The following is a 19362-nucleotide window of genomic DNA, read 5'->3' as shown; positions in this document are numbered from 1 at the left end:
GTAAGTTAGCAAGGAGGATGTTTCCTTCTCTTTCTCTGAACTGGTCAAGATTGGTTTCAACAGTTGTAGGCATCTCGGAATTCGGCTTTGCAAAGGATCGCTGGTATGGCAAGTAGCCCTGGGCTTGAAAAGTCCTGATTGGCTAGTTGTGCTACTCCATTTTCTGGTTCATCTGTGAAAAAGGGAAGCTCTAGTACAGGGGTGAGGAACCTGCAACTTTGAGGTCACATGTGGCCCTCTAGATCCTCAAGTGCAGCTCTTTGACTGAATCCAAACTTCACAGAACAAAATCTCTTAAATGGATTTTAGTAATTCCTTCAAGGGTGCCTTCAATCCCATTCCCACTTTCAGAAATTTCCTGCCATCTACTCTGTATATATTTTGTATGTTCCTGGTTATTTACATGTTATGTCCCCCATTACAAATAGCTCCTTGGGTTCAGGGACTGTTTTTCTGTTTTTTTTTTATTCCCACAACTTAGCACAGTGCCTGAGACATCATAAGCACTTGATAAATGCTTTTTGATTGACAACCTCTTAGTGTTATGGGCAAGTCTACAATATCATAAATTATAGAGATGTTGTCAGTTTGTACTAATGGCAGAAAGTTTCCTCAAAGGAGTTTTCCTCATCAAGGTAATCAAAAGTCCAGTCCCTATCCCCTATACATAGATAAGAGGATTATAAATATTTGACAGACAGAATTTGAACCCTGGTGTTTAGACACCAAAATCAATGCTATTTTTGGTATTCCTTATAGGCTGCCATCATACTCAAAACTGATTAGGATGTTTAAAAGAACTCCCCTTCCCCCAAGAAATATCACCTAAGAGATCATCTTTATTTTTAATTTAAGTTGCTAATTAATTCTGCTTAACCTTTCCAGCTTATTGTGTGTGTAAATGTATCTATAGACATCTATCTATATATAGATATATGTATATGTGTATGTATGCACAAATGCATGTACGTGTATATACACATATACATGTATGCATATATGTATATGTACATGTGTGTACATATAGTAAATATATAAAGATATCTTGCATATATCTAATTTTGGGACAGGATAATGCTTAGGCACAGAAATGTAGGAGACAGAAAAATGTCATGCTCTCCAACAGAGTAACTTGATAGGAAACCCCTACTAGACTGTTCAGTTGAACAAACCCCAGTCCAAGCAGATCCAGGTGGTTCTGCTCCCATCTGGAGGTGCCAGCTTCCAGTGCACTTCTGGTCTCACAGTTGTGGATGTCAAGCACTCTCCAGAGCTGACAGGCAGAGCTACATGGAATGACACACTCCAGCTTCAATGAAGTGACAAGCTCTGACATGAAGCAAGCATCAGGAAGAGGTGAAGTAAGAATGTTTAAATGTCAAAATTTTAAGTGGCTGACTGGGGGACAAGAATGATCCAAGACTGTAGGATTTCTCAGCGCTCTGTCAGCAAGTCAACAAATTATTTTTGAACTTCCGCTGTGTATAAGTCACAGTGCTAGGTGCTAGACATAAGGGATACAAAGGGTATAGGACATGGACATTGTCCTTAGTGAGTTTATAATCCAGTAGAGAGAAGTGACAGGAACACTTATATTGTAGTACCAAGCAGTGTGTGACAAAAGACCAAGCATATGATTGGTGTAAAGTTGCAGGAATTAAAGAGAAGAGTAATCCCTTCCTCCTACGGGAATTAGAGAATGCTCCATGAAACAGCTGGCATTTGAGCTAAGCCTGCCACCAGCTTCTCTTCTGTAAGTATGCACTACTTTGGCACTGGAGTCAGCCTGTACTCTCTTTTCAGAACTTTCTCCTTATTTTTCCATGAGCCAGGTTTCCGCCTTACTTTCCATCTACCAGCTACAGACCAAGTCCTGTCACCCCCTTTCTCCTTCATACATTGTTTTAACTTCATTAGAATGTAAACTTCTTGAGGTCAGGCCTATTTTGCTTGCTTATAACTGCATTTCCATCCCTTAGCACAGTGTTTGGGTCATAATAAGTGATTAATATGTTTCGTTTTATTGTACTCTCTCTCTCTGTCTCTCTCTCTCTCTCTTTCTCTGTCTGTCTGTCTCTCTGTCTGTCTCTCTCTCTCTGTCTGTCTTTCTTTCTGTAGAATTTCACTGTGAACAAATTTGCATTTACACAGAAATGGAGAAAGCAAGAAGAGAGAAGCAGCAAAGTTCAAGGTGTTTTTGAGGAAGAATGATTTCCATTTACTCCTTTCTTAATACTGAAAATACAGACTTTGTGAATGATTGTAAGACTTTCTTAAGTCTGAACAATCAACTGAATAATAAATCAAGCACTTTTTATAGGGTTTTTGCTGATTTCTGAGGGGGTGTAAATATTCACACTAAATATTTGAGTAGGTTCTCAAGGGCATCTTTTAACTGGGCCTAGCACAATCCTGATGGAAGAAATAGTCAACCTTATCTAGTCTATCTTCATTTCATATGTGGAAACAAACCCAGAGATTAAATAACTGACTCAGGGTCATAAAGTAATAAATGGTAGATCCATGATTTGAATTCAGGTCTTCTGAGTTCAAATTCAGAGTTCTGTCCACACTGTACCATGCTGCCTCCCTTGAAAGACCCACTTTCTGTAAAATAAAAAGGACTTGGAGTATAAAAATAGTCTTAAGTTAATTTCAGTTTCATTATATTCCCTATTTTCACCCCAACTCTCCAATGGTCTCAGAGCCTCTCTTCCTCAATGGTTATTTTCTTACTTATTTTGACAATTATAAAAATCACCTATTAATATGAGGTTAGTTATTTAAATTAGGAATGATTTCAGTTTTGTTGTGGTATATCTCTCCCACGGGGGAAGTTAACTGTCACATCGGGTAGAGTACTAGAAGACTCATCTTCTTAAGTTCAAACCTGGCCTTAGACATGTATGAGTCATATGACCCTGGGCAAGTCACTTAAGCCTGTTTGCCTCAGTAGCTGTATTGCCCAGGCAATATTCACAGCACTAAAGATGACTATGAATATGCCAGTGTTGTTCAGTATTGCAAAGTATAATAGACTCTCCATATAGAAGACAGAAGAAAAAACATTTATTCAGACCCCAGAAAGCCAAATCAAAACCAGAAAGCCAAATCCATCCTAGTAGTCAAGAAGTCAATACACATGATCACTGCAGAGTTCAAAGCCATTCCCAAGCCTCACCTCACCGCCCAACCCCTCCTGGGCCTTCCCACAAGCAAACTCTCAGGAGCCTAGCTGTGCCTGCTGCCTGCGTCCTCTCTCTTCCTCTGCCCTAACTGCTCTCACTAACTTCCTCTCAGTTCTACCCCACTCTTTCTGTTCCATAAACTTCTTCCACCACATATGACAGGCTTCCATGTGATTTAAGCAAGTCACCTGGGCCTATGAATGAATGGGAAAGATTTTCCCATTTAAATTAACATTACAGTAGCTTATATGTAAAATGAGCCAGAGAAGGAAACTATATTTTTGCCAAGAAAAAGCCAAATGGGGTCACAAAGAGTCAGAAACAATTCAAATGACGTAAACAACAAAAAATATTTCTCCCACGTGACAAAAACACACACAATAATAGCTACGTCCAATTATGATTTAAATAGACTGAACTTCATGTTTCCTTGCATTTGCATAATTCTCTAGTTTTGTGAAACACCTTGATTTTTGTATGGAGTTTGGTTGGGAGAAGTGGAAAATACTATTTAGGAATACTATTAAAACAATGTAAAAAAAGTTCATTTAAAAATGCATCAATATCATTCATTTCTAACAATTCAAAAATAGCTACAATGGATTAAGGGGTAAAGGTACAGGACAGAGAGCAGCAGTAAGGCAAAGATGATTGAAAATTGGTGGACACATCCTTGATTTTCTAATTTAATGCTGTCTACTGTTTTAATTTAGCAATGACTCCTGTGAAGTCAGAGTGTGTGCATGTGTTTATAGGTGTGTGTACGTGTGTGTGTGTGTGTGTGTGTGTGTGTGTGTGTGGTACAGGTACAGTTGAGGAACTGTCAATATTTCTCTTCTGATGGTCTTAAAAGTTATAAATTGCAGGGAGGGGAGAACTTTCTCATTTAGAAACCAAGTATCTAGAACTTGCCTTGAGATTATCAAACATATTCACAAGGATTATTTATTTATTGGTGACCTAGAAAGGAATTTTTTTAGTAAAATTCTTTGAATAGAACAACTTTATTACCTGGTTATTTTTAAACTATTAGACTTGGGTACATGAATAAACACCATTGTGATAAATCCTTAGTAGTTTTTCTCTTGGAAAACTTGAGTTCAATGTCTCATTCCTTTCTCATTACTAGGACTTCACAGTATTTCAATCCAAGTCCATGATAAAAAAAAATTTAGAAATAGCAAAAATACCATCTATGTTGTGCAATTCACATTTATTTTAAAAAGAGGTTAAAATAAATGTCATTGTCTATTGGCATGATTTCTAATTTACTTTACTCAAAGTGCGATTAAAAATAAAATGCAATGATTTGATATTTACAAATACATTGGTTAGTACAAGGACATTGTACTTTTATAAGAATTGCCTTATTCCAACCCAATTTTATTTTCATAGGGAAAAAATGGAATTCAATTTTAATGGCATAATTTTCAGTGGTCAAAGATTTATGAGTAATTGATTCAATGTTGTTTTTCTCCAGAATATACCCTAATGGGAGTTTCCTATTGGTTTTGCCTAATTCATCACTTCAAATCCTTCTCATTGTCATTCATCAACTAACAAATGTATCACAGAGAGACTAGGAAAAAACTGCTGAATGAAACATATTTTCATTGATCCTATTAATTCAATAGAAATAAAAGATTATGATGCAATCTATTTTTAAAGATATTGATAAAAGTTAGGTAGGATACAACCCAAATACACGAAATCTATTCTAAGCTCTACTCATTCTGTCCTCTCATTTGTTCTGCGTGAAAAGAGCTTTGATAAAAACAAACAAACAAATGGTAGTCTAAGGTTCCGGAAAAATTGCTGAAAATAACCAGACTAGAGAGAATTCTGGAAAGATGATAAGCTAGGTCAGAAACTTTAAACTCTACAGATTTCCTTCATAAATGATATAATAACAGCACCTCAGGATGAATATATAGCATAAAAATAAATGAGTAGAGGCAAAAGAGTGGTCCTCCCAGGACAATCAGAGAAAATCTGAAGAAAAAGCCCACCTATGGACCTTAATTCAACACCAAGACCCCCTCACGGTCCCAGCCCACCACCAGACTCACTGAAGACCTTGAGGTTGCAGTAGGCTTTCTGCAGGTCCTGGTGTGGCAGCACACACACACACACACACAAACACACAAAGGCCCCAGTATAGTGCTAGGTGAGCAGCTAGGCCCTGCCATGGCACCTGAACAACACTAGGCAAGCAACCAAAACCTGTAGTCGCTTGATGAGAGGCTTAGGACAGTGCTACTTCTTCCCCAGAGGTAGAGCTCAACTTTAAATGTATTGAATTAAATGGATTTGGGGGAGATGGAATAGTAGGTGAGAAAATTCCAAGCTTTCCAGATTTCTCCCACAAACAAGATAAAATAGCACCTCAGGATGAACATAAAGTGGTAATAATAAGTAAGAGTAGGAGAAGAACAGTGGTCCTTCTGGGACAATCAGAGAAGGTCAGAAGGAAAGTACCAGAACAGGTTTGGCTCTTGTGAAGAGTAAAAACCTCCAGGCTAGGTTTCCTTAAAAAACAAGTGGCAAGCCCTAGGGTTAACTGGGTTGAGAGGGTGTCTCAGCCCCAGCCACAAGGACTTTTATCCTGGGGACAGTGAGGGAAGTTGGGCATCTGAGTCAGGGAAGATAGAGGGAACCATTGTTGACAAGGAATGCCAGAATCAGCTGTGCTGCAGAGCCACAGTCAGGGGTGAGAAGGAACCAGCACATGCTCAGAAAGGGCAAAAGGAAAGAGGAGGAGATACCACTGATGTTGGGCACTTACATGAGATTGGAGACTGTAGTTTCAGTTCCAGGCCTAAGGAGAGAACTAGAAAAGGGTCTGAAGTCAGAGGCACCATCCACCATAACCCAGAGCTACAAGTTATTATAAAAACTAAGCAGCTACAAATTAAAACAATAAGAAATGAAGAGGTAAAGGAGAAAGAATCCAACCACAGAGAACTGCTATGGGAATAGAGAAGAATGGGTTCATCTTCAGAGGAGTACGCTGAAGCAAAGAAATCTTCTTTTACCTCAAAAAGTAATGTCAAATGGTCACCTGCCCAAAAAAAATTCATAGAAGAACTTAAAAAAACACTTTAAAAATCAAATGAGACAGTTTGAGGAAAATTTAAAAAAAAAAGTAATCCAAGAAAAAAAAAAACAAGAAGATTATGAAAAGAAAGTCAACCAATTAGAAAAGAAATTCCAGAATCCTAGGGAAGATAATGAGTCTTTGAAAATCAGAATTGGCCAAGAGAAAGCTAGTGAGGTTATAAGAGATCAAGAAATAATAATACAAAATATAAAGAATGAAAAAAATAGAAGAGAATGTGAAACATCTCATAAGCAAAACAGCTGACCTGGAAAACAGATATCAAGAAGAGAAAATATAAGAATAATTGAACTACTTGAAAGCTAGAATATAAAAAAGAATCTTGATTCAATAATACAAGAAATTTTTAAAGGAAGTTGTTATGAAGTATTAGAACAAGAAAGGAAAGTAGAAGTAGAAAAAAGTCCACTTATTGTCACCTGAAAAAGATCCTGTAAGGAAAACTCACAGGAATGTCACAAATTCTGAAACCCTCAGCTCAATGATAAAATATTATAAGCAATAAGAAAAAAAATTAATTTCAATATCGTGGTTCCAAAATTAGAATCAAACAAGACCTAGTAGTGGTGACACTAAAAGACAGCAGGTCTTGGAGCAAAATAGCAAAAGGACTGGGTTTCCAGGTGAAAATATACTCAACAAAGTTAAGCATAATCTTGAATGAAAAAAATGGACATTTAATGAATTGTCAGTCCTTAAAGATTTTGTTAAAAAAACCTAAAATTAGTAGAAGATTTGACATATAAAAACCAAGAGAAATATAAGGTATTTACTAAAGAGTAATCACAAGGAATTCAATAAGGACATGCTGCTTGCTTTTTATGTATATAGAATATAAAAAACTGTGTCTAACATTGTTATTAGTAATTGGATAGCTTGTAAGAAAGACTGAGGTAGAACGGAGTATGATATGATTTTAATAGTAAAATTGTTTAGGAACAGCTAAAAAGAGTAATTGTCTTATACAAATGAGGAGTGAGAGAAAGACCTGGCACAGGGAAATTAGATGGGGTAGGAGGGCTGCTAATTGTGGAGATCTACTTTCATTGGTAATGGGTTTAAGAGGAAACAAAACATACATATCTAGAACAGTATAGAAATCTTCTAAATTCAGGAAGGAATAAAACACTAGGGATAGGGAGGGAGGAAAGGATAAGGGAGAGATTTTTAGAGGGGAGGGTGAGGGAATAGATTAAATGGGTATATAGAAGGATGTTTAGATTGATGCGAATGAGACGATAACAGAGGGATACTTGGTGGGGGGTAGGTTAAGTATTAGAAGGGCAAATTAGCAGGTAGAAGTAAAGTAGAGGAGTCAGGAGGAGCAGGAAATAAGAGATATGCACAAACATAAAATAAACATCAGGAGTAGAATTTGTTATGGAAAAAGGAGCAGGGGATGGTGATCATCATCTCAAAGTTAAAGTTAAATGAGATTTAATAAAAAATGAAAAACAGGGAAATTGCATTATGTATAAACCATTTATCAAAGTTCTTTTGGACTATTTAAAATGACTAGACAATACATGATAGGAAATTTGCTGTGGCATAGGAAATGACAAGTTGGTGTACTTGGAAAAATATGAAAAGACTTGGACTTAAGAAGGAAGAGGATATCCACCCTGAGATACAGAGGATAAATAAGTTTAGTATGGTCTTACAAACATGCATATGAATATATATTTCTATATAGCTATGCTTAACAATATCTAAGTGTATATATACTTATGTATTTAAGCATGTGTTTTTCCATATACATATATATTTGTGAGTATAAATCTATATTTGTATGTATGTGTATGTATAAATGCACATGTGTATGTATGTATGCATGTGTGTGTTTGTGTGTGTGCATCCACATTTAATTTTAGCCTTCAGGGGCAGGGGAAAGCAAGGGGGAAAAAGGAAGAAAGTAGAAGTTGCACAGCGGTGAACAAAAGAAAATGTAATAGGGAACAAAGAAAAGATGGACAGCTCACTACATAACTCATAATATTTATTATATCGACTTTATTGAAATCGAAATTTATTGCTGAAGACTTTGAATTCTTTCTAACATTCTGCTGTGCACATGGAAATACTTTTTTATTCTCTTATATTCTGCTATTTGAGCTTTAGTATTTGTTTGTTTCTCTTTTCTTTCCTTATTTTGTATATGTTTAAAATTTTAGAAAAGAAAAAGAAAATGACCAGAATCTATAATAATGGCTAATTGCATTATTCTTCTTCCAGGGAAGCAAAAAACAACATTGTATTAGTAATAGATATTTTCCTTGGAACACATCCACTTAACAATCATCATGCACAATACATAGAATACAAATAGGTTATAATTATCTGGATGACTTGCCCCTAGTCACAAAAGAGTTTAAGGGAATACAGATCTCATTCATCCATAGGCACTACTCCTATATATTTGAACAAACAACCCTGATTTTCACTACTGGCCTTGATTCCATTCTACCTTACACATTCTAAAAACAAGCCAAAATGAGAACTTTACATGTAGAAGAATTTTGTAAAACTACATCTAGGGGTCAGAATCTGGTAAACAGTTTTCTCCATACTAACTAATGATAGAATTGAGAGAAATGTTAAATGATCTTGATTTAGAGGAAACTGGTCATGTATTTTTCAAGGGCTCTGCTGGCAGACTAAAATAATCTTCATAAAACACTGACTTGGATCCAATTTTGAAGTCACAAAAATATTAGCCGTTCTTGTCCAAACTAATTAAATATCAAGAACAGTTAGTAAAAATTTATTTTCTTCCTCTTTTTCTAAATTTTCAGGTGTCTTCAACTTCTACGATCCGTGATGTTAAACAAAAATTTCACAAAGCATGTAAGTTTTTGGCTGTTTTTATGTTTAGTCATTTGGAACCCAAATTAGATCTTTTAGTTCTAACATGTAGACGACTGATAATTTCTAATTTAAATTTATTATTTTTATTTTTATCCATCCTAGTTTGAAAATTTTAATGGAATGAATATCTGCTCATGAGACATAGTCTGTAATTTGATCAGTTACTCTCACTATCCTTTACAAATAGACATTCTGAGGTTAATTTAGCTAAAAACATTTTATATTTGTATAAAAATATGGCTCTTGACATCTGTTTCATTTATATTTACCTTGAATATATCGAACAATTTAAATTATTACTGGGGCTTGGGGCCTGGGTCACTGCATTCTCAGTCTCAATCTCTGAGGTATCCTTCTCCTGTGGACTAGGCAAATGGTATGAAACAAGTTCAGTTCTGAAGGAATCTGACCTAACGAGAGGTGTTCGGGGGTGGGGAACCTGCGACCTCAAGACCACATGTGACCCCATAGATCTTCAAGTTTGGATTCAGTCAAAGGGTCCCACTTGAGGACCTACAAGGCCACATGTTACCTTGAGGTCTTAGGCTCTCCATCCTTGGCTTAGGCTTTCCCTATACTTATAGTGGTACCACTATCAGTATAATTCACTCAAAATTTTGGCTCAGGACTAAAATATCACCAAAAAAAGTAAAGGGGAATAGAACAGTGTATTGCCAAGGCAATATTCACAGTACTGGTGGTGACTATGAACATAGTAGTTCTCAATCACAAAGCATAAAAGCCTCTCCATCTAGAAGACAGGAGAAAAACATTTAGATACCAGAAAGTCATATTCTAGAACCAGAAAGCAAAATCTGTCATGGTGACCAAGAAGTTAATGAACATGATCACCTCAGAGAATAAAGCCACCCCAAGCCTCCCCCACTCTGCAGGGGCCTTCTCACAAGCAAACACTCAGGAGCCTGAGCCTTGCTGCCCTTGCCTGCCTACCTGCCTGCCTACATCCTCTCTCCTTTGCCCTGACCATGCTCACTCACTTTCTCCCTGTGTTGTCTCCACCCTTCCTGTTCCTCCTATACTCCCACCACATATGTCTTAGGCCTCCAGGTGATTCAGACAGGTCACATAGTCGTAGTAACGAATGAGAAAGATCTTTCCATTTAAATTGCTATTACAAACAGTTTACAATATGAGATAATAATTAAATATATGACAGATGTTTATTTCCCATAGAGAAAAGAAATTCTAAACACAATAAACTCACAAATGCCCAGGGACAAAAGAAAACCTTAGAACAGGATTCAGTAACAATCCGTGTCTATCATTATACTTTCCTGAGTGGTTAATACTTAAATTTCTTTGGAATATCAAGTTCCTTGCAGGACTGCTGAGTAGTCCCAAATCCTTTTCATCTTAGCACCAAATTCTCTCACAATTCATCCCGTTAAGCCAGTGTTTGACTTCTTCCTTTAGTTGGTAGTTGTTTTCTCTAAAGAAAGTACTTCCCCTGCTACCTGTCAGCTCCATCTATTTGTCCCAGGATCTCTGGACCTTTCAGACACTCTGGTCACTTCCTCTCCTAGACTCATGGATCTTGGGATGGATGTTTTGTCAGTTATAGTCACCCTACTGTCTTGGGTGTCAGAAAAGCTACCATTCCTTTACCACCCCCTCATCAGAAGTTCAGTGAAAGAGAATTATTTGCCACAGAGCAGAGTAGAATGAAGAGGCTGCCAAGAGCAAAGTCAATTCTTTTTTTTTTTTTTTCAGTTCTTCTGTACCACCAAAACTTCCCGCTCAGTGGCCAAAGAGCATATCATTTCATAAATTCAAAGCACAAGAATATTTTAATTTTGAGTCAAAAAAATTGCTAGAAGCAGCCAGGGACTATATTACTTCCAATGTACACAAATAGTATGGTCCTTTGTCAGGTTAGATCATAGGTTAAAAGCATGTATATTTTAAGGTTTACTTACCTATGTTAATGTACATTTAGCTCTGAGTTTTTCTATTACTTTACTAATTTTTAGTTTCTAAGCTATTCAAGCATAATAAAAAAAGTCTATCGGTTCTGCTTTATAACAATCTACTTTTTGTTGAATGAGATTAATGGTTCTAAATATATTCTTGAAAATGACATATTAATCTTGAAGCAATTTGAAAGTAAATTAGATCAAATCAGATTATCTTGTTTTCCATATTTTATATATTTTTTTCATTTATTCAGGCCTTCATTTGTTCAGCTAATATTGAACCCAAAAATCTGTTCATAATTTGGAGTCTCAGTTCAGTGCCTTGCAGAGAGTGGGTATTTGTTGAATTGCAGCAAATTAATATACTTTCTTCCCTTAAGGAACACACATATATATATATATATGTATATATATATATGTATATATATATATATATATATATATATATATATATACATATATATCCTAGGAAAGGAGATAAGGAATCAACATGTACAAACAAATACACATTACAGACAATTTTCAAGGCAAGATGTGAGCAAGTATTTGATGGAGACTATGTTCTCGGATGCTGAGAGAATGTAAAGCAATATGTAAGGCGCAAAATACGGAAACATGGATTGATGGAGATGATGCAGAAAAATGTTTGTATTAAGAGCAACAGTGCAAGGTAGAACAAATGTGGGACTCTAATATTAATTGTGTGTGTGACCGAAGACAAATTTAAGGTGGAGACAGAGCAGTTCAGTAGAAAGAGGCATGAATTTAGAATAAGATGATTTGAGTTCATAAACTAGACTGTCACTTTCTACTTGTTTTAACCTTGGGCAGGTAATTGAATGTCTTTCACCATGCCAGTTTCATCATTTTAATATAAGGGAATAGAAGTAGCTGGCCTATGTGCAATTTACGATTATATGGTGTCATCTAACTTCAACAGTTTGGTATTTTTCAGTCATGTCTGACTCTTCATGACTCATTTGGGGTTTTCTTAGGAAAGATACTAGAGTAGCTTGCCATTTCCTCCTCCAGTTCATTTTATGGATCAGGAAACTGAGGTAAATAGGGTTAAATGACTTACCCAGGATGATCTAGCTAGCAGGTGTCTGAGGTCAAATTTGAATTCGAGAAGATATGTCTTCTGGACTCTAGATCAGATCCTCTGTCTATTGCACCACTTTGCTACTGAAACAACATTTAACACCTACTAAAAAGAATCATTTTTATCTAATTTAATTTTTAATATTTAACATTTACTTTTGTTATCTATATATTAAAGAATATAACATTATGAACATTAAATTATATGTGCACATGTAAATATTTGTATGAATACGTGTTTATGCATATATATTTATATGATACAATATATCCATTGTGTGTTTGTGTGTGTATGTGTGTGTAAGGAATTAAGGACTGGGTTTGCTTAGCCTTTCAGAAGAATTCAAAATCTAAGTGAAACTTCTCAAAGGCTGAATCTTCTTTTTCTACACTTGCCTGATATTCCATCATTAAGTATATTTAAAAAAAAATTAGAATGCTTCTCTTTTGAACATTCAAATGCTCCTGAAAGAATAAAAAATATTAAGCACTTACATGTCTCTAATCCCTTAGTCTATATTTTATCACATTACTTTTTCCCTTTTTTTGAAATGTCTTTTGATGAAGGGAAACATAGGAGGAAGGGATCATTTAGAATGCACTAGAATGACAAGTTTTCATCTCTTCACTAATATTAGTAAGCCATTTTATAATTGTAAGCATGGTGATCATATATCGAGAATATTTTAGGAATATTAATTAGGTAGCAAAACAAAACATACATCAGATAAATAAAATGTAAAAAAAGGAAATATAAGAATTCATATTAGAGGCAAACAATCATTCAATTGACTAATAGATATTCATTAAACAATAATTACGTTCCAGGTGCTAGGGATACCAACAAAAAAGGAAGATAATTGATGCAGGTCATATCTTGTGAATATATTCAAAGAGAAACAAATACAGAATATATGCAGAATAAAAATCAAATGAATTTGGCTGGTACTTAAGAACTGAGAGTACCAAGAAAGGTCTCTTGAGAGAGGTGGTCTTTGAGTTTAATGTCTGGCTTCGAGTAATTATCAATAGTAACAGTATCAAAAAAACAGTTTGATTTAGTTATTTACTTTTCTTTTTTTCATTAAAAGGGCCATTCCCTGACCACTTCTTAAAGAGGTCTATCCACTCAATGGGCATTACCTCCCCCTAAGTAAGAACCTGAAAAGGCCTAGCCTGAAAAGGCCAAAGTCTCCCATTGAATCCTGGACCATTTCCAGGCATCCTAATGAATATCTTGTCACTGAATCCAGATGGCTCAGGAGGAGAAAGTGAGGCTGGTGACCTTGCACAGCCCTCCCTCACTAAATTCAAAGTCAAGTGCAAGTCATGTCATCATTTCTTTGATGTCATGATCTTCTTGGAAAAGAAGGAAGAACATAACAACAGTAACAAATGAAGCTAGGAATTCTAAAAGAGGAAAGAAGGAGGAGTATTCTAAGCATGGGCTAGAAAAATCAGAATATCATCTAGCTGGTGTGGGGAACATGGGACTTTGAGGGCACATGTGGCTCTCTACGTTCTCAACTGCAGCCCTTTGAGTGAATCCAGACTTCACAGAATAAATCTCCTTAATAAAAGAATTAGTTCTGTAAAACTTGTACTCAGATAAAGGATGCACCCAAGGACCTAGAAGTCCACATGTGGCTCCCCACCCCTGAGGGGAGAGAAGAAGTAGCTCAGTTTGGATAGATGTACTGTTCCAGAGATTATATAGTGGAAAAGTAGCCAAAAAAGATAGGTTGGAGACAGATTGGGGAGGGCATTAAAAATCAAAGAATGGAGTTACTATTTTACATTAGAAATAATAGGAGCCACTAAAGCAGATGAAATAGATTAATTGTTTGGTAATTCAAGTTCAAATGCAAGGTGATTGGGGCCCATAATAAGCAGGGTGTCTGGTGCAATGGAAAACAAACTAACAACCAAACTAATGAGATTGAAGAGGGTAGTGCACAAAGGACCACTGAAAGGATATAGGAAGTGAGTAGGGGTGGGGGTGATGGCGAAGTTTTGAGTTTTGAGGGGAATATGAAGCAGAAGGAGGAGTCAAATCGCAGAGGGAGGAGTCAGATCTATGCTGAACTGAGGCATATTCCAAATACTTTCAAAAACAGAGAAGACAGGAACATTGTCAGTTTGATGACTTCAGTTTTTGACATATTCAAATTTTGTGTGGAGATAAAAATATTAAAATGTTTACTATCTTTAAGAAAAAGAAAAGGAAAAATGTGCAGTGTAGCTCTTCACAATGTTTTAGAAATAGTTTGACTAGAAATAGCTCCATCTCCAGCTCTCTGAGTTTGAACCCCGTAAAAAAGAAAAGGGGCTGATTGGGACAGAAAATGAAATGAATGAAATGTGAAAGGTAGGTACATCCTTTGATAGTCCCCTCCACTATGCTTAGTAGTGAATGAGATGTGTGCTTAAATGGGTAGCATTCAAAATTTTTAGACCCCATCCCAACAATGGTGATATACCTTATTATAAAGGGGGATAGGGTATAAGTCAGACTTCTGAAGTGAAACTTGAACCCAGGTCTTTCACCCAATACAAGCTCCCTCTGGTTTATTCTTTCCTTGCCTAGTATTGGGAAAGTAATTGGGAAAGCACAAAATTCCATTTTTGTGAATGTAATTGCAGTGGAGTTATCAAAGTAAAAGAGTATCCACCATGGAAATTTATTCAGTACCAAATCTACAAATTATACAAAGTATAACATTTTCACTTTTTCTTGCCTGTCGGAAAATCAAACAAAGCTTAGAGAATGAGGGAAGAAGGACTGTCATGATTGTAAGGTATAGAATCAAAGAAAGCAATTGCTATCGCACTGACAAAACGTGTAAGCAAGTTGGCAGGGCATCTGGGGGAGATGGGAATTTTTAATCGACTCACTTACTGCAATTTCTAAGATGTACTATTTATGCAAGTATATGTGTCTGTCTATCTACATATACATGTAGATACATATACATATATATACAACTGATTCTCTACATATATACATATATTCTCTACATACATAGATATGAATATACATACAAATACTGCATATATATATTCCTTTCATAATCTGTCTCTCTGTCTCTTTCTTTCTCCCTCTCTCCTCCTGATCTATATCCCAGACACACATGCTTTTCACAATATATGTATATTTGCACATATATGTATGTGTGTTTTATACATATATACATTAAAAATCAAAGGAACTTATATTTGAGAAAATAGAGTCCCTGAAGCATATGAAATTTATATATATATATTTGGAGAGAGAGAATTTCAGTTGTGTGTATATTTAAAAGGGCCTTAGAAAATGTGTAATCATGAGAATTAGATTACTGTTTTTGTCCATGTTCTATAACATTTACAATCTAACAAATATCCTCTTTTCAATCTTTGTAATTTTTCTAATCATTTCCAATTATATCCCTGCTCATCTATATGCAATCCTGTAAATAAAAAAAAACAACAAAACTTTTTTTTTTTTTTTTGCCCATAAATTGTCATGGTCAAAATGGCAAAATGACATTCACTTATTTTTCTTTTTTAATTCTGCACTTGGTTTTCTGCAGGAAAGGGAAAGAAAAGGATGAAATTGAAGAAAATTATAAAGAATAACAATTCAAATTTACCTGGATTTTTAAGATGTGCAAGGTACCTTTCTCACAATAGCTTCATTAGATAGTGGCTACAAGTATTACCCTCTCCTTTTAGGAGACCATAGGCTCCAAAATATTATGTAATTTACCCATATTCACACAGCTTGCTAGGAAATTATTGAGAGAAAGTTTGAAGCCAGGTTTTCTGACTTCAGTTCTAGCACTTCAGCCCGTGCAACATACTAAGAGCCAGGCACTAATTCAATTACATGTTAAGATATTAAAAAGTGCAACATATTTCTATGTCGGAAAAAAAGGCATGGAAATTACATGCTGACATCATAGAAGTTCTAGAAAATGGAGATAGCTGATTAGAGGATTCTGCAGTAATTGTTATGGGTTAGGTGTTATATTCAAAGGCACTTTATATATCATGCTATGTAGCTCAGATTCATACAAGCATGGGTTTTTTGGACATAATCTTCTTTATTTTCTGCAACGTAGCATTATTTTTTGTCATAACTTTATCCTTTGCAACTATTCATTTCTTCTAATCTTTCTTTTGTTTGACAATTTCTAGTGGGTCTGAGGAAACTGCCATTCAACAGTCTCTTTCCATTGAATGTTTTAGAGAGTTGTCTGAGGTACAGAGAGATTAAGAGATGTGTATAGGTCAGCTTTCTGAGGTGAGACAGTACAGTAGTTCTGCCTCCAAAGCCAGCTCTCTTTGATTATTCCATGCTGCATCTAGACCACAGACTCTTGGAGTCAGAGGACCTGCTCTTAAATTTTACTGTCTGGTGCTTACTACCTGTGTTACCATGGGCAAACATTTAAGTTTTCTAGGACTCAATTTCCAGGTTTGTAAAATATTGGGATTGTAATTTGTAATATTAATAGGAGTTAAAGATCTTTCTTCCCCACCCATTAATAAGCCTCAGTTAGAGCCCATTAAAGGAAGCTTAATTAGGAAAGGCTTGTTTTGTAGGAAGGCCCACACCTTTTGTAAATTTGTAATGAGGCACTGGGTCAAGAGAGTCTTGATACCCTCCAGATCTGAGAAGTTGAGCTTTTGCTTTGGAGCTTACTCTTTGGAAGAAGGTTCATACGCCAGATAAGACTCTAGGTAGCCACTGAGGAAACCAGCAACCCTCTTCCCCAGCTTTGAAAACCCATATGTTGGTGCTTCTCTCTCTGGTAACTATGTATGCATGTATGTAATGATCAGACAGCTGAATCTCTATATTGATCTGTGTATGGATGTATGTATTGCTTATGGTCAGACAGAAGCCCTGTCTGTTGGTCTGTATTTCTCTGCTTATATTTTCTCAGTTGGTATATGTAATTAAAGAAGATTGTTGATGCCTCAAAAGTTTCTTTCCTTTTAGAAAAGCAGACCTAAGAACCTGTGCTAGCAGGTCACCCTGGATGTGTCAGGGTGCTTGCTGATATACAATCCATTGCCTTTAAGGTCCTTTGTAGCTGACTCTAAGTCTTTGATCCTGGGTAAAGTCATGTGACCTCTCCTTTTCCAAATTGTACAACTATAAAATGAGGGGGTTCTGTTAGATGGTCTCTGAGGCATCTTCTAGGTCTTGTTATGTGGCTCTCTGAAGTTAAGATTATTACGGTGATACCTATGTTTAATTTCAGCCCTAACAACTATAATATAATTTGATAATTTTAGAAAGGGAAAGGTATAGAAATTGTAGAAAGGAAACATATGTGTATGTATGTATGTAGATATATGTATATGTACATGTGCATGCATGCATGTATGTGTGTATAACAACCTTTTTTTTGGTGTTTTGCTAACATATTCTCTCAACTTGGACACTTTTATGAACCTAACAAAAAAATTGAAGGGTATGGGGTGGGGCAACATAGAGTATAGGAGGAAAGAACACACACATACAAATACACATACAACTACACACACATACACACATTGAATTTTTTATGGTAGTTCCTGGGGGCCAAGAGAAAAAAAAATCTTTAAGGAGGGACACTTTTAAGATCTTCAAATTTCTTATTTAATAGAACTTAAAAAAATCCAAAACAACTGGATAATTGAAAGTTCAATAGCCTATTTTTCTTCTTTTCTTTCCCTCATTTAATGCATCTAAAATTCAGTCTTCTGATTATTTTCTCTCTTCTCCCCACACAGACACTTTGTCTTTGCTTGTCTCCATCCATTTCTTTGAACATTCTTGTCATTAGTCTTTCTCCTCTGCCTGGATGCTGTCTGGCTTCCTGGAGAGCCCTGGTGAGGGATCTTTGTCCAGCATTCAGATATTACTGGCATCTCTCCATTTTCATACCCTCTCTGCTTTCTTTCTCTCTCAAGAGATTTCATCAAAGAAAGAAGCAAAAATTTCCAGACTGACAGGTGAAGACTGAAAGAAAAAAAGAATAAAACAAAACCAGGTATCACAATGATTAAACTGCTTGATATTTTCCCAGAGTCTCAGGAGGTTCTCAAAACCAAGAATTGGTAATGATTATTCTAGGCCTACCACTTTTTTTTTGGTAAGTTTCAGAACTGCTCTAAATTTCCTTTAATTCCACATTTATTTAGTTTTATACTTTTGATTTCTGGAGATTTGATCTATTTGACTTTTGAGAATTTTGATTACATTTTGATCTGAGGAAATACATTCTCATTGTGCCATCAAGCAAGTGTTTCTTCCATCTGTCCCCTAAGAAATGGATTCTGGGATTCACTGTATCATATGGACTTAATCAATAATCAAAATGTAATAAAATAGTAATTTTACCTGGATAAATTAATGTATGAATTTTAAAACTATTTTAGTGTCTATTTTAAAAGTAGAGAATTGTGGGGTTTAGGAGGCAGAAAGAGGATCTTTGGAAATGCCATCCAACACAATTTTACTTCTAAGTTCAAGAAAATTTCTGTTACTTTAATTGACACTTTTCCTTTTTCCCCTAATAGGAAAAAGGTTTGACCAATTTTGAGAACTCATTTAAGGAAAGAAGAAAATAAAAATAACATGAAAAGATGGGTTAGATGCAGAAATAGAATAGACAGAAGTAGAATAAACATTTCAGTTCTATGGTAGAAGACTATTTTTTTCTTAGTGAAACTAATTTTTTTTTACTTATTGGAAAGTTAGTATCAAAGGGCTTGGTCTGGTTATATAAACTGTATTTTCCTGAAAGCTTTCACTCAGATAAAACTATGAAGGCAGTCGGGAATGTAGCTCAAAGGCCAGAACTCTAGCGAAAGTTACAAATAATGTAGAAATTAAGGGTCTTTATAATTGAATGGGAAAAACATGCCATTCTTACCACGTGCCATACATCATGCTAACTGCTGGGTATACAAATACAATCAAGATAAGCTTGGTTATTAAGTTTATATTCTAAAAATGAAGACAAAACACATGGTCACCACCCCAAACCACAGTCTCCTCTCTGTGTAACCCTAACATTAGAAATTTGCACTCTCCCCCAGGAGCACCATGGGACCCATTGGTGCATTTTCACTAAATTTTCCCCAGTACCAAGCCTTTACCTCACTTCTAATGAGTTTA

At 35.7% G+C, this 19362-nt stretch overlaps 1 protein-coding gene across 3 annotated transcripts in view; it reads left to right on the top strand.

Annotated features, from left to right (window-relative positions):
• Positions 1–19362, top strand: part of TECRL (trans-2,3-enoyl-CoA reductase like) — a 172197-nt gene that overhangs the window by 47395 nt on the left and 105440 nt on the right. For all 3 annotated transcript variants that reach the window (XM_072620882.1, XM_072620881.1, XM_072620880.1), the window contains exon 2: positions 9099–9150. In XM_072620882.1, the coding sequence (XP_072476983.1) occupies positions 9099–9150 (52 nt within the window). The remainder of the gene's footprint in view (positions 1–9098; positions 9151–19362) is intronic.

Source organism: Notamacropus eugenii, chromosome 6, assembly GCF_028372415.1.
Source record: "Notamacropus eugenii isolate mMacEug1 chromosome 6, mMacEug1.pri_v2, whole genome shotgun sequence".
Classification (NCBI taxonomy): Eukaryota; Metazoa; Chordata; class Mammalia; order Diprotodontia; family Macropodidae; genus Notamacropus; species Notamacropus eugenii.
This window is presented reverse-complemented; position numbering and strand designations above follow the sequence as displayed.